The 26,308-nt window shown below is 42.2% G+C and overlaps 3 protein-coding genes across 5 annotated transcripts in view; 2 read left to right on the forward strand and 1 right to left on the reverse strand.

The window, feature by feature from the left end:
• The window catches only part of dbndd1 (dysbindin domain containing 1), a gene marked incomplete at both ends in the record, with an annotated part of 31,384 nt that extends 30,847 nt beyond the window's left edge, over nucleotides 1–537 (reverse strand). The window contains one exon of the mRNA XM_080425940.1: nucleotides 507–537. Coding sequence (XP_080282066.1) covers nucleotides 507–537 — 31 coding nt within the window. The remainder of the gene's footprint in view (nucleotides 1–506) is intronic.
• A 1,698-nt stretch (nucleotides 538–2,235) lies between these two features.
• Nucleotides 2,236–8,418, forward strand: drc4 (dynein regulatory complex subunit 4). The gene is made up of 11 exons (XM_080429733.1): nucleotides 2,236–2,345; nucleotides 2,837–2,929; nucleotides 3,310–3,507; nucleotides 3,693–3,899; nucleotides 4,129–4,183; nucleotides 4,272–4,477; nucleotides 4,966–5,133; nucleotides 5,463–5,549; nucleotides 5,854–6,063; nucleotides 7,972–8,037; nucleotides 8,168–8,418. Exons 1-11 carry the CDS (start codon nucleotides 2,343–2,345, stop codon nucleotides 8,315–8,317), a joined length of 1,443 nt encoding a protein of 480 aa, XP_080285859.1. The 5' UTR covers nucleotides 2,236–2,342; the 3' UTR covers nucleotides 8,318–8,418.
• A 4,396-nt stretch (nucleotides 8,419–12,814) lies between these two features.
• Nucleotides 12,815–24,958, forward strand: mthfsd (methenyltetrahydrofolate synthetase domain containing). 3 transcript variants are annotated; one of them, XM_080429291.1, is made up of 9 exons: nucleotides 12,815–12,997; nucleotides 13,173–13,276; nucleotides 14,269–14,382; nucleotides 14,423–14,536; nucleotides 14,866–14,979; nucleotides 15,186–15,276; nucleotides 17,330–17,442; nucleotides 21,731–21,856; nucleotides 23,295–24,958. In XM_080429291.1, exons 1-9 carry the CDS (start codon nucleotides 12,970–12,972, stop codon nucleotides 24,138–24,140), a joined length of 1,650 nt encoding a protein of 549 aa, XP_080285417.1. In that variant the 5' UTR covers nucleotides 12,815–12,969; the 3' UTR covers nucleotides 24,141–24,958. The 3 variants fall into 3 exon arrangements, with proteins under 3 accessions (XP_080285417.1, XP_080285416.1, XP_080285415.1); XM_080429290.1 differs by lacking the exon at nucleotides 14,423–14,536; XM_080429289.1 differs by lacking the exon at nucleotides 14,269–14,382.
• The last annotated feature ends 1,350 nt before the right edge of the window (nucleotides 24,959–26,308 follow it).

The raw sequence follows: 26,308 nt of genomic DNA on the forward strand, positions 1-26,308 counted from the left end.
GTAAAATCCTCCATAACTTGGATGAATAATAGGCAGTATATCTGCTCTCATAACTACACAGACATGTCACTCAAAAAGCTATGTATAGTTATAACTGTTATTAATGTGGATAAGATCACAATTATTAACATCACTAAATTAATATCACTAACAAATGAATAGTGAGAATTCTTCAAATCAGAGTAGGCTGAGATAGTTCCAGAAAGACAGGAGAGGTGAAAGTCCTAGGGTTTTGGACATCTGGATAGGCATGTGATTACAACACTGTCTGTAGAGTTGCTACTGCTAGGAATTCACACAAATTTAATCAGACCATCAGAATTTGAAAGAGAGTGGCCCGTCTGAAGATCAAGATTAAGAACACACTATTACTCAAGCAGGCTATTTATGGCACACATCTACGACTTTTAAAATGCATCCAAGACAAAGGCGCTATGCATGTTAATCTACTGGAAGGTTGTGCTCATGTTAAGTGTCAAACACATAGAACAGAAAGCGGTACCTACCTGGGCTCCCTGCCCCTCCCTGTGCCTCCATGCAGCTCAGCCGACAGGGTCCTGTTGTTCACCACAACAGCATTGGAGACTGGAGGAGACAGACAGAGGATGGAAGGGAGAAAGAAAAGGAGGCTGTGTTTGTCTGAGTATGTGTGGACAAGTCACAGAGAGAGAGAGAGGAGAGAGGGAGAGAGAGAGAAGGAGAGGGGGAGAGAGAGAGAAGGAGAGAGGGAGAGAGAGAGAGAGAGAGAGAGAGAGAAGGAGAGAGAGAGAGAGAGAGAAGGAGAGAGAGAGAAAGACTCCGGCACTCCTCAGATGATGCTGCTGCTGCTCTCCTTTCTTGTCACCCGTTGTTCTAGATCTCACATCCAGGTGCTCTCTGCTTCTCAGTGCTCACACTCAACCTGGACGGCACTGCCATTAGAGCACACACACACACACACACACACACACACACACACACACACACACACACACACACACACACACTGTACTGTCACACAGACACACACATCCCACAATGAGGGAGATATATGGGAACATCACACAACAAATTGCTCAGCCACTTTGTTTAGTAAGCCCCGGCATTGTCAAAGAGCTGGGTGGGAAGAGAATACAGAGAGATCCAGAGAGGACAAAGAGAAAGGGAGAGGGAGAGGGAGAGGGAGAGAGGGATGGGAGGAGAGGAGAGGAGAGGGGGAGGAAAAGAGGGGTAGGCTGGCTGGCTGGCTGCCCAGAATGAGACAGAATGGGGTATATGGGGAGGGCTGTGGTGTGGGGCACTGGAAGGGGAGGAGGGAGGTGGAGGTGTGTGTGTGTGTGTGTGTGTGTGTGTGTGTGTGTGTGTGTGTGTGTGTGTGTGTGTGTGTGTGTGTGTGTGCGCGCGCGTGCGTGCGTGCGTGCCTGACTGCATGTGTGTGTTTTGGGGGGTTATACACAATGGTGTAACAGCAACTCATTGTGGTTTAAAAACTGGCTAAAGATTTTGCCTACCTCTAACTTCCTCAAAATGAAGAATAGCTACACATCTTGGGGAATGGTTCATTGTTCGGTGATGAAAGAAACAGGTGGCCAGAGGATTTCTGAAACAAACACATACACACACGCACGCACGCACGCACACACACACACACACACGCACACGCACACGCACACGCACGCACACACACACACACACACACACACACACACAATGTATTTTGTAATGAATGTGTGCGTTAGTACAATTTTGAAACAGCAACACAACAAAATCAAATACCTTACAGATTAAATGTGCTTGCTTTATATACCTGTGATGTGAAATGCTGCATGCATCCATCCATCCTGCCTAGCCCTGGTCCTGCTAGGATCCGTTGAAACGCTTGAACCGCAGCCATGATGGTAGACAGACAGCGACCTCTAGTGGGCGCATCTAGGACAGACACGTGATTGTCAGTGTTGCCAAGTCCGCTTATATATTATAAGCTTAATTGGGCTTATTTTCCTGTAAAGTCGTGTGTTGTTGGGCTTGTTTTTTGGGCTTGTTTCTAAAGTGTATTTTGCGCCAGGGACCCCCGTACCACATGTGTGTTAAAAATGTTTGTAGATCTGCGTTTTTCAAATAGCCGATGGTTTTAAGTGCTCATGTGGCCTAGCCCTAGTCGCTTCTTTTGGGCTTGTTTCCATAGACCTGGTTGCTTGTTTCTCTCGCAGAATCTGGCAACACTGGTTTCCATGACAATGCGTGTTGTTTGAGTATCAGTGAACAGGATGGTTGTGTGCTGCTAGCCGTTACGTGCTACCTGCTAACTTTCTCTTCTACGTACATATTTACTGCATATAAGAAAGTGTCCACCATATTGTACAATGGTAAGTAAACGTCTACGTTCAGTGTAACGCGTTAACGTGGATCAGTCGAAGAAATACATTTCTTCCAGCTCATAATTTAAATAGCCAACAGGCAGCTAAGGCTAGCCATGGTTCTGTAGCTCTGAGTGCTGCAAGTGAACGCACAGTAACATATTATGGATTGTGAGCCATGCTTTTTAAGTTTGTATAATGTCTGTGATCTTACATACGTGTATGTAAGATCACAGACATTCTAGGGCTAGTATAAGGCATGTTTTGATAATGAAGTCTCAAAAGCTAACTTAAAATGAGCAACTTTAGCCCCCCAGCTGATTAATTGAATACATGGAAACAAGTCATACTTTCTTGGGTTTATCCTTTTAGCATCCTTTTGTATGGAACTGTACCTCTGTGCCTTTTTTTGTTGCAAACTGTTAGTAAAGTTAACAAAGTATTCAATCAATCAAGTACTAACCAACTACTAAATCATTATTTATTTGCAACCAACGCAGCCACCCAAAGCCAAGGGTGCAAACAAGAAACCTAAGGAAAAGAATCCTACGGTGATCGATGGCCTTTCCACAGAAGAGATGTCGAAGGAGCAGGTAATATTGAGCTCATTGTATATCTGTTCAATGGATGTATTTGGATATCTGCGTAACATATTTCTTTGTTCAAAGTTATTGAGTAGCAGGAGCACTGTATGAAGCATAACATTTTAGATCATCTTCAAAACATAAAACATTAAGAGGATGGCACATACACACGCACGCACGCCCACACACACACACACAATCCACACATTTTATGTTTTACATTTTTTATGCCTGTAACATATGTGTTTTGGTTATCATAGAAATGCATAGGCTATGGTAACGTCACTGTCCCCCAGGAAGTTAATATATGAAGTAGGCTGATTAAAAGATGCACAAAGTTGACTGTTGCCACAAATCACGTGACACTACACTTCTGTATTGATTGGAAGCTGGAGGAGCATATTGTGCGCCTCCGAGAGGAGTTGGACCGAGAGAGGGAGGAGAGGAACTACTTTCAGCTGGAGAGGGACAAGATCCACACATTCTGGGAGATCACCAAAAGACACCTTACAGAAAGAGAGGCTGACCTGAGGAACAGGGACAGAGAGATGGAGGAGGCTGAGGAGCGTCATCAAGTGGAGATCAAGGTAAGGATGAGCACATTCCTCCTCTATTGTCAATTTGTCAGTGCATGCAGCATATTTTTAAATTGGTTACCATTTGACATGGCAAAAGAGTTTAACATTCAGTTATTTTGATATGTTAGGAAAATGTAGTCCACCACACAGCTGAATACTCTGCGTTAATTTTTCAAATGATTATGTTCCATCAGGTGTACAAGCAGAAGGTGAAGCACTTGCTGTACGAGCACCACAACACTGTCTCTGAGGTGAAAGCAGAGGGCGTAGTCTCTACTAAGCTGATGCAGAAGGAGCAGGCCGAGCTGGAGAATGAGCTCCGTAAGGGCATGCGTGTTCTCAAGGTGGACCTCAAGGAGCAGGACCTCTCCAATGAAAGCCTATTCAAACATCAAAAACTGGTGAGTAGGTACCCACAATAATTATGTTACCATTAAGACAACCACATTTATTTTTAAAACCATCATACATTTCTTTCTGAATTTCAACATCATTGGTAGCCTGGAATCCAGACTGATTCGCTCCATTCGGTGAAAACAACAACAACCACTGAACGAGCGCCTCCGTCTGGATTCCAGGCATCATTGGCACACACTTCTAGGCTTAACTGTATCATCTCCATCTCAACAGAAACACGATGAAGAATTAACAAAAACAAGAAACGATTTTGAGAGACAAGTCAGAGGTGAATGAACCATGTCCATCTGGGTTGGGTTCAAATTTCATTATCAAAAACTTGCTTTGGAAGTTTTAATTTTGTGTAATTTTGGCAGAAATCGAGGCCAAGTACGAGAAGAAGATGGTCATGCTGCGACAAGAATTGGATCTCCAGAGGAAAAGAGAAATCAAAGAGACAGAGGAGCGAAGTAACAGCCACATTGCCACTCTGAAGGAGAACCATGAGAAAGCTTTCAGCAACATAAAGAACTATTACAATGACATAACACTCAACAATCTGGCTCTAATGAACACACTGAAGGTAAGTTATGTTGAAAATAAACCATGATGATCCCAGGAAGGTCAATGATCTTTTAAATATATTTCAAATGCATGCCCCGCCCCCCAGCTGCAAGCAACTTAGATGCTATAATGCTATCTGCATCTTAAGTTGCTGTACCAACCCTTGACAGCCCATTCATAAAACAGAAAAGTCTGATTGTAGTAAACGACTTTAAATTCACCAAGATTGCAGCTATACGGAAAGCTTGGATTATCTTCTTTGTATCTGTCAAGTCTTTGTTTCATAAAAATCCACCTCATTGACTTGACTTTCTGTCAATAAATTCTGTGCAGCGATTATTTTTCAAAATGTTTGAGTTTAGAAGCACTCGTTGGAAATCACTCTGACTCAACGGTCCTGTGTAGCCCCCCTCCCCCTCCCCCAAGCCTCACTAGGGAATAGTTGGGCTGAGCACTGCAGTTTTGTGTTTTATACATCAACAAACATGGCATATTGATGTTGTTTAGGAACAAGTGGAAGATATGAAGAAGAGAGAGGAGCGACTAGAGAAGGAGATGGCGGAAGTGTTGCTTCAGAACAAGCGTCTGACTGAACCACTTCAGAAAGTCAAGGAGGAGATGGCTGAGCTTCAGAAACAGCTGCTCAATTATGAGAAGGACAAGATCTCATTGGCGGTGCGTTTACCACTCAAAACCCAAGGGTGTTCATTTTATTGAGCATTGAGCAGATGAAACCGGCTCTGCTTGTTGACATGTTGTAGCCTACATTTCCGTGTATAATTACATGCATTACATTACACATGACAGCATGCATTACAAGCACAAGAATTTGATTCGTGGTTTTTGTAAAATGTCACTTGAGAGAGAGAGAAATGTGGGTTAAATAAGGTGTTTTATAATTTCTTTGATTCTTTTTTTGGTTTCCTGAGTGATCATACTTGTGTCTACCAGAGCTCATGTACATTAATGGCAATATCCTTATTATCCTTTATAACTCTTGACAGCATTCCAAGGCACGTTTGAAGGTTGGAGAAAAGGAGACGAAAGATCTGAAATGGGAGCATGAGGTGTTAGAGCAGAGGTTCAGCAAGGTAAAACGCTAACACATGTTTTTTCCTATTAATTCACTAGCACCAAATAATGCAAGCTGAACTGTGTGTGTTTGTGCATGTTTTTCTGCATATACTTGCCTTTAGAGTTGGATTGTGGTTAAGTCCCTGCTAAATACTAGCGTCATGTCCAGGGGTTGTACTTGTACATCTGCCTCACGCTACAGAAACAGGAGATAGGCTCCTGCCCTATGGGCCTCATGGCTCGACAAGGCTACTTACTTGCTTATACAGTATGTGTTTATTCTCATGTGTGCATCTGTCCATTTGTGGATAATGGTCGCAGGTCCAGACGGAGAGAGATGAGCTGTACAAGAAGTTCACCCAGGCTATTCAAGAGGTGCAGCAGAAGAGTGGTTTTAAGAACGTGTTGCTGGAACGGAAGCTGGATGCCCTGACAGACAACCTGGAAAAGAAGGAAGCTCAGCTAAATGAGGTGCTGTCTGCCTCCAACATGGACCAAACCGCCCTTGGTGTGGTCACACGTAAAGTTGAGGTACTATAACCACCTTGTGTCTCTTCTTTTGTTACTTTATTAAACGTACATTGGAACACGACTAGAATGGTTTGCTGAATGGAGCACAAATCTCCGCCAAGAGGTATGCTCTAATATAGTAATGCTTAAACTGTCTGACGAATTAACAAAAAAAACTGTCTCTCTCTCTCTGTATGTGTGTGCATCAGTAGGCAGGCATGTAAACATTATCTGTTGTATATGTTTAAAATAGACCCCTTAACAGACGACGTCACACTGATAAGAACCAGTATGCGCGCAACCAGTATGCGCGCAATGAAACCCATTCTGTCAGGTCTCGCTAGGACGCGCCTCACTAGCCAGCACACAAGAGGGGGTTGGGGTGTGCTGAAACCAGCAACCCCAAAACAACAGGTTGGGAATTGATTGTGTGAAACAATCACCTGTGCGTCCAGTCTCAATGTTAGTAAACAAATGATTGGTCTATAGGACAAATTATAAAACATAGTTTGACATAGTGCTTTCACGTGGTGTTGGATATATAGTCTACACGAGTTTCCTACTGCCATCGAGTCAGGAATATTTGAAAAAGTAGAAGTTGTGGTGTAATGTGTTTCTCATACGTCTCCTCTCAGCTTCTTCCTCAAGTAGGAATCTGAAACAGGGGATAGTGCTGGCCGCTCCCTCACTCTGAGAAAACTACACGTTCGCACACGTCATGTGTTCCACTTCAGTTGGAGATTTTCTTTTGATTAAGCCAACGCTCACATGAAAGAGATGTCTGATGTAGTAAATTAAAACTGTCTCTCTCACTCGCTCGCTCACTGTGTGTGTGTGTGTGTGTGTGAGAGAGAGAGAGTCAGTAGGCAACAGAAGCAGGCACATTGAAAAACACACACACACACACACACACACACACACACACACACACACACACACACACACACACACACACACACACACACACACACACAGTGATGAGCTGTGGATTTTTGAACTAAGGGGGCTATATTTTCTGACGGCACGCGCACGTGCACGCATGTGCATATAGCCAATCAGCTCAGTGCTAGTTGAAATACTGTATTCAACATGTGATTTTTAATGTAATTATATCTTATTGTTTAGTTGCATTGTTAATTTGTTGTTTTTATTTTTGTTTCAATTAATTAATTATTTTATTTTCCTTTTAGTTTTATATAAAAGCCCTTTACATAGACTCACCCACACATAAGCACTTAAAATAATCAGACAACTTGTCTTTGTCTTGTCTCAGAGAACTGGGTCCTCAGGCTCTTCTCTTCTAAGCGATCCCCTTCACACTCTGCAGTGCAGAGACTGTTGTCTCTCATTGTGAGAGGAATGTACACATTCAATTCAAGTCCATGGCTTTTTTCGAGTAGCCTAATGTTATGCAAAGCAGCCAGGTAGACGCTATTGAGAACGGCTCGCCGCTGACGGCGCGAACCTTGAGAGGCTATTGTTTAAACTTTAAGGTGTTAAGACCGCAGCTGACGGTGCGTGCTCGCGCGTGAATGTGGAGCTCCCAGCCAGCGCCAGAACTAAGGGGTCGCCGACCCCCCATAGCACCCCCTACAGCACACACACACACACACACACACACACACACACACACACACACACACACACACACACACACACACACACACACACACACACACACACACACACACACACACACACACACACACACACACACACACACACACACACACACACAGGGTTGAAAACATGAATCTCTTGGCGGAGAGCAATAATCCTTCAGATACACTTGTGCTTTTTGAATTATAATTATTTCTTGCTGTTGTAGTTTGTGCATGCTTATTTGTGGCCATGTACTATTATGCATGCTTGTTCTGCTGTCTTCACATTAGTACAGTAATCAGTTAATGTGTTTTTTTTTTACATTAGGAAGTTCTGGACTCCAAGAACACTGCTATCAAGGGATTGCAGTATGAACTGGCTCGTGTGTGCAAGGTGAGTCAGTCTTTGCTCTGTGTAATAGCTTTAGGGTTTTACTTACTTATATTATAGGTAGTGGTGTCAGCTTGTTTTGTATTAGATTTAGAACTGTCATCTTTAAAGGAGACACATTTCTGATTGGCAGGCCCATAATGACATGCTGAGGACCTACGAAGCAAAGCTGAAAGCCTTTGGCATCCCTCTGGAAGAGCTAGGCTTCGAGACCCCAGAGTGTATTGTAGCTGGGCAAACTCTGGGACAGGGTCCTGCAAGCACGGTCTCTGCACCCCGATGAGAAACCATCTTATTCTCCAAAAGACTTTGACTTCCTTGACCCCCTTTGATCTACTCTGACACTTGCATTATTTTTTTAATCTACAAATAAACTATTAAAGCACCTTACTCTTTAGTTTCCTTTGTATGCAAATTATGCTGATAATCAACAATATGAATACATTTACTTGTATAAAAGGTGCTACTGTTTTCATGATTGATTTGCTGAGATGTTTGTCCTTTGAAATACATCCAAGTTGAAAATAGAGTTGAACAAAAAAGTGTTAATTGTGCAAGAAATGTCAAATATTAACATAGAGTTTATATAATGGGTTGGCTGCATGGTATGTGTGGTCAACTCATAAATTCCAGTATATGATGCTGGAGTTTGTGAAAATAACAGTTATGCATAGTTCAGTACTGTTTGCCCATGACACTTGAGAACCTGCAGGTGGCACTGTGCTACAGCTAAAGTGTATAAATATGGACTGCACAGGAATAGACCTTCAGTCCAAATGACTGTATATTCAGTCACTGCTCAGACTGCTCTAGTCTAGTCAATTTCAAGGACCTCAGAGGGCTGACTCTAGCAAAGTACTCTTTAATTAAAAATGTATTTCATTAAATTGGCAGATGTACAAGCTTTTAGAGTATAAATTAGGCTTAACGTTTTGTCTTGTAGCAAATCAGTTTTAACTAGGCTACAGTATTAGAATTGGGAGAGGCACATACTGTAATCAGATTAACTTTCATTGGCATGATGACATGCAATCATGCATTTCTGTTGCGGCCAATGATACCAATGCCTTGTGGCCCTTTAATCACATATCAAGCAAAATTGCCCATGGGATGAATATGAATTTATAAAAAATCTATTGTTGATAGCCAAAATGGAATGATCATGTAGGTTGCAAAATCAGTTTCCAAGAAGCAGAAACAAAACGAGCACAATAGTTTACTGGGTGTACAGCTCAACAAGACTCAATGTATAAAACAAAAAATAGCCAGCAGAAGTCCTTAAGTTCTGGTATATATTAATGAAAATTAAGGCATGTGCACGGGCATACATGGACGCGGTTGGCGCCGAAATCTGTCTCCCCATAACAAATCTTAGGTCTGAAATTTAGATACAAGATTGTACACCACACAAACATTGCAACCAAGTCAGATTTTCTTCATTTAAGAACCATTGTTATTAAAGTCCAGCCATTCAGGAAGACTGAAACAAAACATCTGTGTTTTGATCTCAAGAAGATTGGACTATTGCAGTGTTCTTTTTAGATCTTCATCAACAGTCATTCAGAGAGCTGTAAGTCGATGAAGAAAGAGTAAGCACCCCACTCTTGATTTAATTATTCTGCACTGGCTTCTATTGTGTTTTAGAATCTTTTATAAAGTCCTTTAATTTGTATACTGTATGTAACAATTGGAATGTCCTGGCTCCCTCATACACTGTATGTCAGAATCCCTGTCATGTGTCCCACTCTGTCAACTGTGGCTCTCTAAAGCACAGCAGGTTTAGCTAAATATGTCCAAGGCCACTCATGAGAACATTTGGACTGTTGCCTACTCTATCATTCACTCTGCACATACATATAAGTGAGACATTTTAAGCAGTGGTTGAAAAATGTTAATTGCACCAATGCTCCATCTATGATGTAGTCTATATGGTTTTGTATTAGCTGGTATGCTTTATATTTTATTTTTCATAATTAGGTTTAAATTGTGTGCTACAGTGTTTAGGTCCTTTTCATTGTCACAGCATATTGAGATACTTTATTGGATTAAACTTTAAAACTTTATTAGAAATGTAAACTATGTTAGTGTAACTATTCCTGCTTGTTAGTTTTTTTTGCATTCATAATTTTTGTGTCACTGTTTCACTAGTTTTGTTGTAAAATGCAGGTTGAGATTCTTCACAAGCTCATCTGCACTAATAATTCATGTGTTTATTCAATACCTATATCAGTGCATGGTTCTCAGTGTGGGGTCCTTCATTGGGTTACAAATGATTGACAGTTACTTAACCCATGGATGGATTATGGACCAGGTTAGTGGGGCCAGTGCCCAGGGGTCCTTGACTACTAGGGGCCCCTGAGGGGCATATATTTATTTTACATAAATATATTTTAAATATAGGAAAGGAAATGTTTGGATCGGGGCGGTGCAGCGGATCTGGTGCAGCGGATCTGGTGCAGCGGATCTGGTACAGCGCTCAGGTCATGGACCTGGTGAGACGAAGGAGGAGCCCGGCCAGGAGGCCACCCACAGAGCCTAGTCCCTCCACGTGCCAGAGCCTCCCTGTGTTCAGGCAGAGTAGTTCCGGAGAAGCGGTCTGAGTGGCCCTGTCTTTCCCTATAGGACTGACCGTGGGTAGCTACCTGGGATGTAAGTTGGGGCTTGATCAACCCCGGCTGGGTCACCTGGGCGAGGGTGTATGTTGCGAGACCCGAAACACCCTATGACCCCAGGCTACAACACTGATGAAACATCCCAGGTGCATCCATGTGATGTATTCTTTATAGTATTTTAAATATAGGTTAACTTTCAAATATGTAGGCCCCTAAATAGCCATCTGACTGACATACTAATAGTATTTTTCAGATTTCATATGTAAATCCTGTATGGGTATAAAATGTCTACAGGTGCTTTCTTCACCCACACATGCCTTACAACTCTAGTAGTGTGATTGCATGCCTAAACCTCTGCCCTTTCTGGTTAGCATGGGGTCGTGGGGGGCCCTAGAAGTCTGTGACTCTGAGAGTGTACAAATTGAACCAAATGGTCCCTTGTGGGTCCATTTGTACACTCAAGAGTTGTCCTGGACATAAATAACATATCAATTTGGGGTCTGTGGCCTAATGCATGCAACTAGGTCCTTGGAATTCAAAGGGTTGAGAAACACTGAATATGTCACCTTCATTTTGGTGTGGTGATATGTGCAATGGCCAATTCATTCCCCATACCGAAATGAGCAGATCTTTTCAATATAGCAGAGCTATTTTCGGCATGCGACACTGTCATACCACAAAGTATATAATACAGTGGTTCTCAGAGTGGGCCGGGTTCGGCCAGACGACCACTAGGGTTCTTGAGAGGGTTCCAGGGGTCCCCAGCTAAATGTGTAAATATAGCATAGAAATCAATGTAACCACTTTAAACCTATACTTGGCTATTAGCTGGTCTACAAGCTCACATTGTGTGGCATTGGGACCTTTGTAGCTTGTACATTATTTTAACAACACAAAGATGTATGGGGGCTCCTGGCACAAAATATTCTCTGATGGTGCTCTGCAGACAAATACATAGGTTTTGGTGGTCCCTAGGCTGATTTTGTAGTTTGTTTTCCACTTCAGGTTAAAAAACTACAGCAGAGTAAAAACATGGCAGGCTGCATAATCACTGTAAACAACACAGCTGCAGCTAATCAAATTAATAATGGATGTGTTAGATTGTAGGTGTGTCAATACTGTCTATCATGATTGCACAGGCATGCCCCTAATTGGCTCTGGACACCTATGAAAATCCAACACACTCATTATTCATTTGTTTGGTGCAGTTGTGTTGTAACAGTCTGCCATGTTTTTAATCTGCTGTAGTTTTTAACATGAACTGGGAAAACAAACTACAAAAATCAGCCTGGGGTTATTCATGCCCCTATACATGAATATGCCCCTTGTAGATACCTTTTTTGTATTTGGGATCACGGCATATACAGTCATCCCGAATACAAAAAAAAGATATACAGGGTTCCGAAAGGGGTTTCATGCCCTTTTAACGTGAAAAAGGGAAGGCTGCAAACCACTAGTGACGCGTCTAGCATTACGAGATTTGGTCAGTGTTGCCATGTCCGCTTATCATAAGCGACTTTGGGCTTGTTTTTTGTAAAGTTGCTTGTAAATTATTGGTAGTTGCGGGTTGCGTTTTTTTGGGCTTGTTTCTAAAGTGTTTGCTGCTTTGGGCTTGTTGTCTAATTTGTTTAAACCAGTGGTTCTCAAACATTTTCATGCCAAGGACCCCCAAATTAATATATATTTTAGATATTTGTAGAAGACCCGACCTTCTGAAAATATTTTGTGCCAGAGAGACTCCCATGCAAGATTTAGTGGATTTGAAAATAGTCAAAAAAAAATGCAAGACTTTTCTTTGAAAATCTACAAGCATTGTGAGCTTGTAGATCGGCTATTTTCAAATAGTGCTCATGTGGCGTCTTTTGGGCTTTTTTTCATAGACCCCCATGCACTCCACACAACATACTTGTTGTTTGTCATGTCTGTTTGATTACTATGTTTAACTTACTACTTGTTTATTATTTTAGATGAGAACCTTGTATAAGCCCTATATGGGTTTCCGTTCTCACATGCACTTAAGTCTTTTAATAATGTTACCTTTGTACTATTTTTTTAATTGTGCGAATAAATAAAACAGACCTGGTTGCTTATTTCTCTCGCAAAATCTGGCAACACTGGATTTGGTCCTCTTAAGGCGCCGTACGGGGCAATAACAAGTGTCTTGACAAGCAGCTGTTGCTGTGTGTTCATGCTACCTTCTAGCACGGTGTTCAGAGTTGCTACCATGTGCCACCATCTGTCTACAGCTCATTAGCGTTCCAACGTGCAAACATTACTTACATTAGTTGTTGAGAAACATCATCTGTGCCATATAAAGAAAACAATGGAGCCCGATACGAAGATAAATCATGGTAAATGTCTGCAGATGACGATGTGCTGTTTGTTGCTAACTCCGTAACATGATAATTATCGTATACCCGATGAAGGATACGTGGCTGAGGATAGATGTGTTCAACGTTGCTTTAATATCGTCTAACAATGTTTTGTCTGTTTTTTTGCAAACTCGCCAATGCCTTTTTACCACAGATGTCACGAAATGGAGCATTCGAGAGAAAGTTTGGGACTACATTGAAGAAAACAACCTGGCCAACTTCCCAAGGCCTGTTCACAACAGAATCCCAAATTTCAAGGTAGAGATAACTCGGAGGTTTTACTTTTTTAATACCGTCTTAAATCGGCAGTTTTCTGACTTTTGATAAGTATTGTCACGAATTGTAGGTGTGATTGTATGTGATTGTATGTACCAAAACGCTCGCCCCAAAACACAGTCGCCCCGGGGCAAATCCTGCGGTATTCACCTGGTATTCCGATACGTAACGTAACCTCGGTAAAAGAAAAGGGTGTCAAAACCTAACCTTATTCATAATCTTAACGCCAGTCAAACTATGCCTAGCTCTAAACGTATTTTTAAACTTATCCTCGGTAAAATAAATACAAGAATATAAGAATCGCTGGTCCGTCAAAAAATGGGTGCGGGCGTGTTTTGGGGCGAGTCTTCCGGTTACCATCGTAAGAACAACTGTCAAAACATAGATTACACAACACTCCCGAATATGCCATAGCCCATAGGCTAGTGTCAAACATATATAAAAAAAAAAGAAGTGAATATTGAAAATAATAGGCTGATAAAGTCGGAGTGTACAGTGGTTACCAGGACAACTACGTTACATCCGTTATTTTAATATTGTCAGTGTTTCGGTTACCTTGGTAACAAAAATGGCCATCCTTGCAGGCTGCAGTGCTGCCCATCACTACCAGATCACCTAAATGAGTTAATAAAGTATTATCTTATCTTAAATGTTATGCTATTGAGTTCCTAGAATACTATAAACCCATGGTTCTCAAAGCGGGGGCTTGGGACCCCCAGGGGTTCTTGGTTGATGATTGATAGTTAGGAACCAAATGGATACTGTCAGAGTTATGGGGGTCTGTGGCCTAATGCATACCACACTGGGGGTCCTTGAAATGAAGACGTTTGAGAACCACTGTGATAGTCTTAAACGTAGGGGGGGGGGTGCTGAATCCAACTCACGATGTTCTAACTGCAAAGGTTCACAACACGCATACCTGAAACCTTCTCTCCATGTGCATTCATCTATCTGACTGTATGGTTACTGACCAGGGTGCAGTTCAAGCATGTGACAGGCTCGCAGTCCTGCCGGAGTTCAAGTCCAGCCAGACCGTCAAAATTAACCCGGACAGACCCCAGCAGCAGGCACGGCTCCTCACTCTGGATGTAAGTTAACTCACCCCATGCACCCTTTCTTTCTACTCAGGGCGCCCACACAGCCTGTGCCAGAGTGTCTGAGCTCGATGTGTTCACCCAGACAGCTGAGGTGAAGGTGGATCCAGATAAGCCCCTGGAGGGTGCCCGGATGGCAGTGCTACAGGTAGCCTTGCAATGGGGGGCGGGACCACCATGTCTCAAGGATGAGGACCCACCTAGACCTGGTTCTTCATTGTAATTTAACACCACAACGGAAACCCCAGGACTTTTTTGTGTTATCGTTTTAGCCTTAATGTCTGACTGTACCACCTGCCGTTTACACTTTTGATTAATAAAGTATTAAATTAATCGAGCACCGAGTGGCACATATCAAAGCTTTTCCTGAATTAAATGTACACTATAGCTCACCTTCCATATTCTAATACTGTATCTCCAACCAATATAATATCAATGTGAATGCCTCGCACCTTATTTCCGGTATCCTTCTCTTAGGCGGGGAAAACCTTGTTGGTCCCTACCCCTCGTCTTCGTACTGGTCTGTTCAACAAGATTACCCCTCCTGAGGGAGCCAACAAGGAACAACTACGTGTGTGCTCTACCTCTCAGGTTAGACCTACTTCTACATACAGCTGATTTCTCTCGAATAAAAAAAAAATCTCTTGGAATATTTCAAATGCCATTTGATGTATCGTTACTAACCTTTTCATGATTCCAGCTCATCCACTGATGTGCATTTTGTATTTGTTTTGCATTTATGTTTTCTAACTAAGTCACCTGGTTCCTTTCCTCTCTTTTTCAACCTTATTCTCTAGGGTGTCAAAGAGTTCAGTGTGCCTGTTGGCTTAGATGCTAAGGTGAAGGTGGACTTGTTGGTAATTGGCTCTGTTGCTGTGTCTGAAAAAGGTGAGAGCCGGTTTAATTGTGTTTTTGCCATTGAACATTGGAATAGAAATGACATTTTTAGCCTTCATGAACCAAAATTGCACAGGGCAGATATGACAAATAACTTAATTATAAAAAGAACTTGACATAAAATAACTTGATACTAATATTTTTAAAGTAGTGGAAACAGCCAATCTACATGCTCACAGCGCATCGCAAGGTTTTGTGAGCTTGCCTTGTATATCTGCTATTTCCATGATTGTGCAAAATAATTGTTGTGACTATCTCAAATAATTGCAATCAGGCGATTATGTAACAATTGTGATAGGCTTAAGCTCCACTCCAATGTCTATATTCTTAGAAAAGGGGTGTCTGTGACTTGAGTCACTAGCGCTGAATTCACACCAGCAGCTGCAAGCGAATGTCTGTAGTGCGAACATTCACAAAATGCAATAAAATGGGCGTGTCCGAGGTGTGAGTGACGCTCTCGTAAAAAGTGAGTTGTGCTCCAACAAGAGTTCCACTACTGCTAGCACAGCTGCGCCCAGCTGGGGAGCTCACAGAAAGGCAGAAGAAGTATACGGACACTCAATGCTAGTCTCTGGCAGCTTGTTTGTAAAGGATTTGTACATTTTAGGTAAGAAATAGGCCTACATGGCCTATTTCTTACCTACAATTTTGGTTGCTCAATCTTAATTTTAAGATTGATTACCATTTAATCTATTTAATACATATATATATTTAAAAACTAAATTAAACTGTCCCTACTTGGCCCGGACCGCTGGCGTAGCGGTCCGGGCACCTAGGCTATGATGTAGCCTGGCGTCTTGGGTTCGAGTCCCAATCCTGACGGCCTTTGCTGCGTGTCTCTCCCCATTTCCTGTCAGTCTACTGTCCTATCAATAATAAAGGCATAAAAAAGGCCAAAAAATAAATCTTTAAAAACTGTCCCTACTCTGTCCAGAGGAGTGCTTCCACACAAATACACTATTGTTCGTCTGCCGGTCGTCCATTGTTCTAGCTGGACTCAAAACTAACGTTTACTTGACTAAAAAAGACTGTGAAAAATTGCATGTAAGTAAAGCAGTTTACTCTCATTTAGACAAAGAACTAAGTGTAGTAGAAGGTAATTTGAGTCTCTGACCAATGCCTTACACATTGTTATTCTTCGTTTACTGTGCTAAACCTTTACGTTTTAGATTATAAAGTGTATACTGTGATGTCTGCTTTGGCAGCAGCACCGAATTTTGCACTGTGGTTTGTGACATAAAAATTGGGAAAGTGTACGACATGGAAAACCCACAACTTTGTGAGCTTGTGCTATGTGTGGTACTGTAGCTAGCACGACAAGACACTGTTTGGAATATTTGACCGAACACATGGCAATAAATGGTGCAGATGTGCTTAATCAGATCCTTGATACTCCCCAAGGGCTCTTCTGTGTTCTGCATCCTGCAAACCTTGTCCATCACTGACACGACAGTGCATTTTAATCCTTAATGGTGACTTAATGTATATTTGGTTGTGTGCTGGTTTCGCACACTGAAAATAGCCAATCTACAAGCTCACGCTGTGACTTGTGAGCTTGTAGATTGGCTATTTTCAGTGCGTGACACCAGCACGCAACCAAGTATAACTTGGGCATGACTTTAAAAATGCCTAAGAAAATTGAAGCAATATTGAGATGATGACATGTTTATGACACATCATGCATTTTCAGATGGCTGTAAAGGTACAAACAAAGACACATGGTTTTCATGATGCTTTTATGATCTTCTGGGTCCTAGGCTGTAGACATTTAATAAGGTTCATTTTTCAAACACAGGACATCTCTGTTGCCTCTGCATAAAAATACATCTGACCTTTTGAATAATTCTTGGACAGTGATATTTTCATTCTCCTCCATTGAAGTCCATCCATAGTTAAAGTGTTCTCTTTAATATTCAGCCTAATTTTCAATTTAGTGCATATAGAAGGAATGATGGGCAAGAATATGCTCTTGTTGAAATGGTTCTGGAAGACAGTCCATTCTGCATTCATTGTTTTCATTACCTCTGGCTTCTATCTTGCTCAGGCTATCGAATTGGAAAAGGAGAGGGCTACGCTGACATGGAGTATGCCATGATGGTCTCAATGGGGGCTGTGAATGAGTCTACTGTGGTGGTTACTATTGTCCATGATTGCCAGGTAAGTTCAGTTATGTTTTAGAGTTCCGAAATACAAAATCAAGTCTCTTGCTCACCTGAATAAAACTTTAGAACTGTTTGTTGGTGGAATAGACATGCACAATCCTAGGAATCAAAAACACCTGTATGCTTGCTCAATAAAGATGCATTTAATAGGCAGGCAACATTTCAGTCAAGGACTGAAGAAGGTCCATGGCCAAATGTTTCCTATTAAATGTATCTTTATTGTGCACGTGAAGACAGTGTGTGGGGTGTTTTTGATTCCTCAGTTATGAAAACGGCATGTCATCGGCATGTCATATCTATACTCACAAGTAGAGCTCTTAACTGGTCCCCCGATTCCGAAAATACCCGACCGAGACCTGTACAGGTCAGGATCTGTGTCTTACCATAATCACTCGGACCTGTGTCGGTTCCGGTTCTATTATCTCTCACCTGTTTATCATTATGTATAATACCCAATGTGCACGTGGTGTGTGTGTGCGATCATGGATTCCTTTTTTATCGAGATGAAAACATGCAATTTAATGTCATTGTCTCTTATTGTTTCATTGTGGAATAACTGACATCTAGCCTGTTAGAAAGGCATTTTAGGTATGTCGGGTCCATAAAATAATAGGTCGGGTCTGTAATAGCCTATCTCAGAAACAAATCGTATCTCGAAACAAACTGTCTGGGTCTTTTTTTTTTACTCTTTGACTGCCAATGATCATATTCATTCAGAAATATTTTGCTAAGGTGCAGCCTGCCAATGACGAGAATGTCGAGATTTTGTGTTTTCAGTGGTTTTCCACTAGATGGCGCTGTTCGCTTGCCTATGGGGTCACCGTTTGGCTTCCAGTGAAGCAGCGGGTCACGTGATCTCAAAAAAACTATCCTGTTCACTTCCTTGTTATTCGATATGGAAGAATGGCTTTTTCTCTGTTGGACGGCCTACATTCAACTATGGAACAGATAATCGTGCTGGCTCGCTTTTTTCCCCCCCGATTTCTCGATCGAATCATACTGGAGATGAATATTCTATAATTTTTCAAAGGTTAGTGAAAATCGCTGGCAGTGGCGTAGCAAATTATGTTTTATTTCTGGCAGTCAAAGAGTTAAAAAATGTCTGGTCCACTCAGATCTCGGAACCAATTTCACTGGGTCCATCCGGGTCAGGGTCCGTCATTTGAAAAATATCTCGTAACCAGTCAGGTCTCGGAACAAAGCTCCCAAAATAGTTGGAAAGTACATTTGTTTTGCAGTGATTTGGGTACTAACAGATTAATACAAAACTATGCTGTATTTCTTGGCAGTACTGTGCATCATCATACGTAAGTATTCTTATGTTTTAATGACACTACATTTTGTATACGTTCTTTATACAAAATGATATACAGATGCACATAAAGAACTGGACGAATATGGTTCGAATCTAGCCCTGCACTGTCATTAGTGGGGATAAAAAGAAAGGGGGGAGGGACATTTTAAAATAATTATTAGTGACAGAATGGGGTACGTATATTGTATATTCACTGAAGGATTACCTGTAAAGAACAGAAAAACCACACCAGATGGAAGCAAGCGCCCAGTAAATGTCAAAAACTTTGAAGGAATACCCAATCAATCAAGGAAAGAGGAGACCTTTTATTCCTGCATGAGAAATTCATTTTCAGCTTCACCCAGCTGTTGGCTGCTCAGATGGTTATGATGACGAGGACTCGGATTCTTTACTCATTGTGCATGCCTCCACAATGAGTAAAGAATCCAAAAACTAAGAAAATACTTGATTAACTCTTTGACTGCCAGAGTATTTTCATAAAGTACTCCCCCAGTGCCAGCGATTTTCGTTTTATTTTGTTATTTTGTTATTTGATTTTCATATAGTAAGTCTAGCTGCGGTTTTGAACACATACGATGGTTCCACCAGTAGAGAGCAGCAAATAGACACTTTCATCAGCTCGCTGACTCGCTGCCCCCCCCCCCCCCCCCCAACAGAGCCAAACAGTGAAATACGTCAAACCGGATGTGACATGTTCTCAGATTCTCAGATGGGCCAAAAATACGATGTGATACACGACGGCGATGACTGTTCGTCACCCAGACTATAGATTATAGAAGTGGACCTCAACGTTCGTTTTTTTTATACAGTGTGAAAAACCGTGTGTTTCCCTATTCTGGCCGAAAATGACCGCGAAAAAAAAAAGAGAAACGGAATCTGCGTCATAAAACCGGATGCAGATGTGGGTGAAGTAAGTAGAACCCGAAACCTAGAATGAAAAATCAGAATAGCGCGACCAGAGATTAAACAATGAACGCGCGTCCAACGCGTCGTATCGCGTCAACGACCAACTGGACAAACTAGCAATTGACGCGTTATCGAGTCAACCGCAGTCAAAGAGTTAATTTAAGTGAACTTTTTATGAAAAGCACCCTTCCTACGAGAAAGTCCCCCAGTACACCCCGACACTGCAGGGCCTTAACAGTCCCCATCTAGCCTGGCTCCAGCCCCTGAATCTCTAGCCTGGCATTCAGGGTCTGGTGACGCTGTAGAAAGGCGGGGTTTTCTCGGTTGAAAATCTAACGAGACCTACTTTGGCCAAACCCCCATCTCAGAAAACTACTGCACTGAGAGGGCTTTCAGACTGAATATGGAGTGAAACGAAATTTAAATTCAGGCTGAGTGTCAGGCTAGTCCCCATCATCTTTGAGTGTAATCCATATTGATCATTTATTTTGTGTAGCTCTAGTGAGTTCAACTTTCTGAATAGCAGAAATCGTTGGAGAATGTCTTATGAATGCAGAATGTTATTTAATTATCAAAACAAACAAGAACAGTTATTGAAAAAGTGTTTGTGTGAATGACTATAGCGAGAGCAGGTCCTTATAATGTTAGTTGTTCCCTCATCTCCCACAATAAAAACGTTCACACTGCTGGTTGTTTTTCCCCCTGGAGAAGGTTGTGTTGCTGCCCATGAACAAAAACAAACTGAGGCAGTGACCTAGTAATGGGAATTTGTTATTTTCACACAAAGTTTTGAGCTCTACATACTGTAGTCCAACCGATCTCCGATGGAACATTGTGTGCAATTGGTCTGACACTCGATGCACTCGCGATATTGTTGTTTCTGCAGTCTGTCAGCAATGTACAATGTACTATTTTGAAAAAAGGTCGACTGCGGATTATCCACCTCCATTTATACTGTCCCTCATTGTTGCACACGGGCACCAGGGTCGGAAAATAAATGAGCGTAGGCTACTGAAGCATCTCTCGTCTGTGGCGTTACACATATAAATATAGAAGCTACAAAAAACACAGCCAGATTAATCAATGGAGAGAGATGGGACACACTTTGTCCACTGTCGCCAGAAACGACAAAATATCCGAGACAAATTATGTGAAACCACATCGGACATTGATGAAAATAAACCGCAGCGAAGTATACAATTCCAGTGCAATTGATATAAACGACAACAATGAGAGGTCAGAAAGGCTACGTTTGTTTCCTGATAGAGTGAACAGAGATGGCACAACAATTTTTTCCTCAATGGCTCTGTAGAATGCTGCAGCAAGATGCTGTGTTGATAGGCAGGGTGTGGTGGCCAGGCGCATGTCAGGAACGATGCAATTTCGGAATGCATGCTCCACCAGGTTATGCAATAGCCGTTGTACCTGTTGTTGTACCAGGGTTCATCCTACAATCTGCCTTATCCTTAGACTGTAAGATAAGTGCAATATGACCATTAGACTTTGAGATATCTTGTGTCCAAGTTGGAATCTTGGCCTATGAGTGGCACAAGAGGAAAGGCCTTGGATTCATGGCAATTTTGCCATGGCCAGATGCACAGCAAATTCAGTATTTTTCAAGATATCTTGTTTGGGATCAACCAAAACCACTGGCATTGCCTTGCTAAAAACAGCTAAAACAACTCTATCTCCTTTGTGTATATTAAGCATTTTGTATTTGTATATACTAAAGCCTATGCACTGAGACATATATTTATGTTTGCTCTTCTTTTTTCTGGTTGGATATTTTATAAATGGATGTATAAAAACATAAATTAGATCCAGCCATTTTGCATTATAAGTACAGTTCATCGGTGCATCTTAAATGAAGTAAACCATAGATAATGCAGCTGTCCAAGGAATTTTGCAAGGCAAGTTCATTTGTACAGGACATTAGAATACAATAAAAAAAACAGTGAAAAATAATACAGAAAAATAAGAGACCAAAATTACAGCGCAGAAGAATAGTAATACAAAACTCTAATTCAAAGTAGCTCAGTTGAACTTTTATTTGTACCAATAGGTTGTGGACATCCCAGAGGAGCTGATGGAAAGTCATGACCTGACTGTGGACTACATCCTGACACCCACTAGAGTTATCAAAACGGATTGCCAGCGCCCCAAACCAGAGGGTATCATTTGGACTAAGGTAACCAGAAAGAGCCGCTCTGTGTTTCTTGAATGTTGAGCGAGTTCGATATCCGTTGAGTATAAGGTTAACTGCATCTGCCGTTCTCTTTAGTGCCAAGTCCACTAACATTTCTCAACACAACTCGATGACCTTTTTCAAGTGAAGTCGGCCCTTTGTTCAGGTTAAATTAACTGTCATACAGGGCGATTGTCAGAGTCTTAGGGCTATAGAAGTGAACAACTTGCCACCTGATTATTATTTTTATGCTAATTACGGGGATTTTTATTCGTAACCTCTATAAAGTTTCTACATGACCTCAGGGTCCCTTAAGACATCCACGTCAGTAAACAGGACCGAGTGACCTCACAGACAGGAAGGGCATGCCTGATCATCAAAGGCCCCTCTGCCTGGCCAGCATAGCTGTGCAGGAGCAGTGGAAAGCCAGGTCAGACAGGCCAGGGTATAAACAATAGCCCTGCATATCCTTTACAGCACCGGTTACCATCAAAGCACTTTGCAGACACTCTTTGAGGCCTGAGAAGCCAGGAGAGCTGTCTTTATTTTTAACTGCAAAGGGAAGTTTAATATCCCACCCCCATAATGATTATTTGGTCACTGTAATTACCAGCAGGCCGTCATACTGTACTTCAGTATACTGTAGAACCCGACCATCTTTGTGGGCCGATATTGGCCGATCACAGCTATGTCGGTATCAGCGTATGTTGTCCAATATGTGTATGTTGTCCAATATGCACTGATATACACTCTTACAGAACATAATGCACAAAAAGATGCTCCGGGTAGTATAGGAATTGATCCTTTTTCTTTTTTTAAATGTTTATAGTTAAATTCCCATTGAAGTGTACTGTTTCAGTGCACTGATCTCATCCTGTTACATATCTTCTACTGTATGTGTGTATACTGTAAGTAAGTCGGAGTGGGTTATTGTCGGTATCAGCGAAGAACACGGGCGTCTATCCCTATTTCAATGTGCCTTACATGGTTATGACTGAGTCGTAGTAACATGAGCTTGACGATGTGGCCCGCCTGCCGGCTGGCCGGCCCTCCCTTCAGCCAATATTAATATAAGAAAAGATATATGATATTGTATATGCCTCAAAAATCCAGTATTGGTCAGGGTGTATATCAGTATTCAATTTGCTTTTTGATAGTAGCTATACCAAAATGCGGTTCCTTTCACAATAACATGAAATATGCATGACTGTCTTCTGCGCTTAGCATGTTTATTAATAACATGTTTTGGGGTTTTAGCACTGGAATAACACCAATTTAGCCTTCTATCTGTTGCCATTATCCCTACTGCACCATCTGCTTGTTTCACACGTCTACAAGTTGACAACCATGCTGCATGGCCCAGAGCATGACTATCTGTGTGTTGGCTTGAATGAGTCATTCATTTTCTGCATTGAGCCAGTTCGGTTTTGTGTATTCTCAGCTGAACACAGACATGCTGGAGAAGATCCCCATCCTGAAGACACTGCGGGATTTGGAGGAGCAGGCAGGCAAGGACGTGACACTGGGGGCTGTGCCTCCTGCAGGGGCTGAGAGGGCCCAGAGGAGGGAGCCTGGGCTCCAGGCTGATCATAGGCCCAAGAGGCAGAGCAGGCGCAGGCCAAGACGGAACACACAGCAGGACGGTGAAGACGAATCCAAACAGGAGCCCCAACGGGAACAGAATAGAGAGGAGTCAGACCAGAAACCCAGACGACGCCCACCGAGAGTGAGGAAAGAAAGCAGAGGAGAGGGCAGGGAAAACGGAAGGTTTGAAGGCAAAGAAGGTGGTAAAGGGGAAAGCAGAGAGGGAGGAAAGATAGGGGAAAGCAGAGAGGGAGGAAAGATATTTAGACAAAGTAGAAGGGAGAGGAAAGAGAAGACGGGTGAAGAGGGAGGAGGTGAACCTGCGTCTCAGCGCAAGCTTCCCTTGAGTTTGACCACAGTTTACCTGGGAGGCATCCCTTCTGGGCTGCGTGTCAGTGAGTTGAAGACGGCCCTCAGAGAGAGGGAGGCGATACCGCTGAGGCTTACCTGGCAAGGAGCTCAGCACAGGGCGTTCCTGGATTACAGCGACCCCCAGGCTGCAGACGTGGCCCTGGAGGCCCTGCAGGGCCTCTCCCTGAACGGCCACAGCCTGCTGGCTGAGCTGGCCAAAAGCCAAAGGGGAGGCAAGAGACCTGGCCCACCCAATAGAAGACCCAGACCAGCGACAGCTCCCAAGACTACCCAAGAATCAACACCAGTAGAGACCACTGGGGACGACCATGCAGAGCCAGAGAGTCCGTAGTATAGAAATAGAAAGATACATAGCCCAACATGTATTACATGTGTAAACATGTTAAATGCCTTAAGTAGAGTTTGGTTTGTTTCTGTAATCTCTTTAGTTTAGTACAGTGAAACTTGACACCCGAAGTGACTGCTTATTATGCTGTACTAATGGGCATAAAAAATGACAAAAAAATGTCAAGTAAAAAAATGCAGTGCTTTATTCTGTTAATAGTGTATAGTTTGGGGAGTTTCCTTGCTGAAACGTGGCAGCTATACTTTACCTTCAAAGTCAATTGTACATGCCATTGTGGAATACATATGTAAGCATGTGTCATATTTGGAATAGCCTACTGTAAGCTTTTGCCTTGAATTGTAATGTATGTCTAATATAGACTAATGTGGCCTGGGTTGGCGATAAGGTTCGCTTGAGCATTCATAGCTTTAAGTAGGTCTATGAACATACAGGTAACGAGTCCGACTCTTTTGCCAAGAAAGTGTTCACTTTAATGCATTTCATTTCTTCACCCAAGAATGGCTCTACTACCACCACAGTCATTATCTAAACATCCTTTTGCTTACTGTAGAACTGCTTAAGATGTTTATGCTCCTGGAAATCCCAGCCTAGGCCAACCTTCATTTCTGAGTTCAGAGAAGTAGATGTTCTTCTGCATCTTCGGTATAACCCATTTATACTTTTTGAGTTACACTATATGTTATAAAAGACATCACAGGCTTTTTGTGATGCCCTCAGTTCAGGCAGTGTAAAAGGCCTAAAATACTCACAAAATACTTTTTACGATATTTTGCGTACTGAATAAACTGGATTTACGGAGTTAACATTTTTGTCTTTGTAATTTCCTTATGCAAATCACTTATGTGGATGTAATGGGTGTTTTAATTGGCCAAATCACTTAGGTTTGTTACCAAAACAGTCTATAAGGAATGAGAAGCTGTGTTAGGCAGAGTGACTGCATCTATTTTTCAGAGTTAAATTAACCCACAGGGTTTTGCTTTGTGTATTGTAGTCTTTAAGTATGACAAGTCTGTGTTTCCAGAGCTAATCTGGCAAACTGCTGGCCCGATCAGTGCCACATACATTGTGCACTGCCAGTAGGCCAAAGACATACCTATTTTTTTCCCTGCATGTTTCAAACTTTTTGAAATATTTCATGTTAAATTTCATCCTTTAAATGTGTATATATGGTGCTCAGATCAGGTTGAAACCTTGCCCGCAAGTTTCGAGTAATGCATCATAGACACTATGTCATCATACTCTTAAAGATGACTGACGTCACAGGCTGACCTCATGAAGTCTGAGATCCACATTGGATCCACGGCGTTACCATGTGGATCCACATGATTAGAATTATTCAACTTGAGTGAGCTGTACAACCTCAACGATTTTATTAGTATATTTTCAACAGTTAGAAAAATGACAAAGATGTGTGGAGAAACAAAAATAGCATGGAGCCAAATTTTGACGTAGTTACAGGCCACATATTGCACACTGAACGACCACAACAGTTCTTCCTTACTACTTTTATCGTAGTCCAATTACTCAGCCTTAGTTTAGAATTTGGGGGGGGGGGGGGGGGGTGGTGTAAGGAGACATGCATGTGTGTATTAAGTTATCTCATTGCTTGTCTGCACATTAAAAACAACAAACTCTGAATGGAAGCACATTGCAATAGTACCAGCTGCCTCCTACACAGAATGAGGTAAAGTGATAGAATACTTTAGCAAGAGTCGCCCACATATACATGTACACATGCCACATAAGCAGGTCTCACTTCGATGAAAGTGTACCCCAGACTTTGTCATTTAAATATATATATATTCATGTTTATGCTCCTTCCTAGCTTGACGTGAACTACCTGGTAATTGATCACTAGGGTTTGCCTGCTTCAAGGTCGAGTCTGGGCTCATAGATGAGCACATTGCAGAGAGCAGGCCCCACACTTTTTATGGAGCTGTCATCCAGGCCAGGCCAGAGAACAGCTGTGGAGCCCCAGCAGGAATCTCACCCCCTCAGCCTTGCCAAAGTACTGCTCCCCACTTAATGTCATCAGCTCGCTAATGCATGGTCCCTCTGCTGTTGAGCCTACCGCCCTATACACCATGGCATGTTCATACAAGGAAATCTCATCAGGGTTCAGATAGTGGTCATGTTGCAAGAAAATGGAGCAA

The sequence above is a fragment of the Gymnoscopelus braueri genome (assembly GCF_963280865.1).
Source record: "Gymnoscopelus braueri genome assembly, chromosome: 1".
NCBI lineage: Eukaryota > Metazoa > Chordata > Actinopteri > Myctophiformes > Myctophidae > Gymnoscopelus > Gymnoscopelus braueri.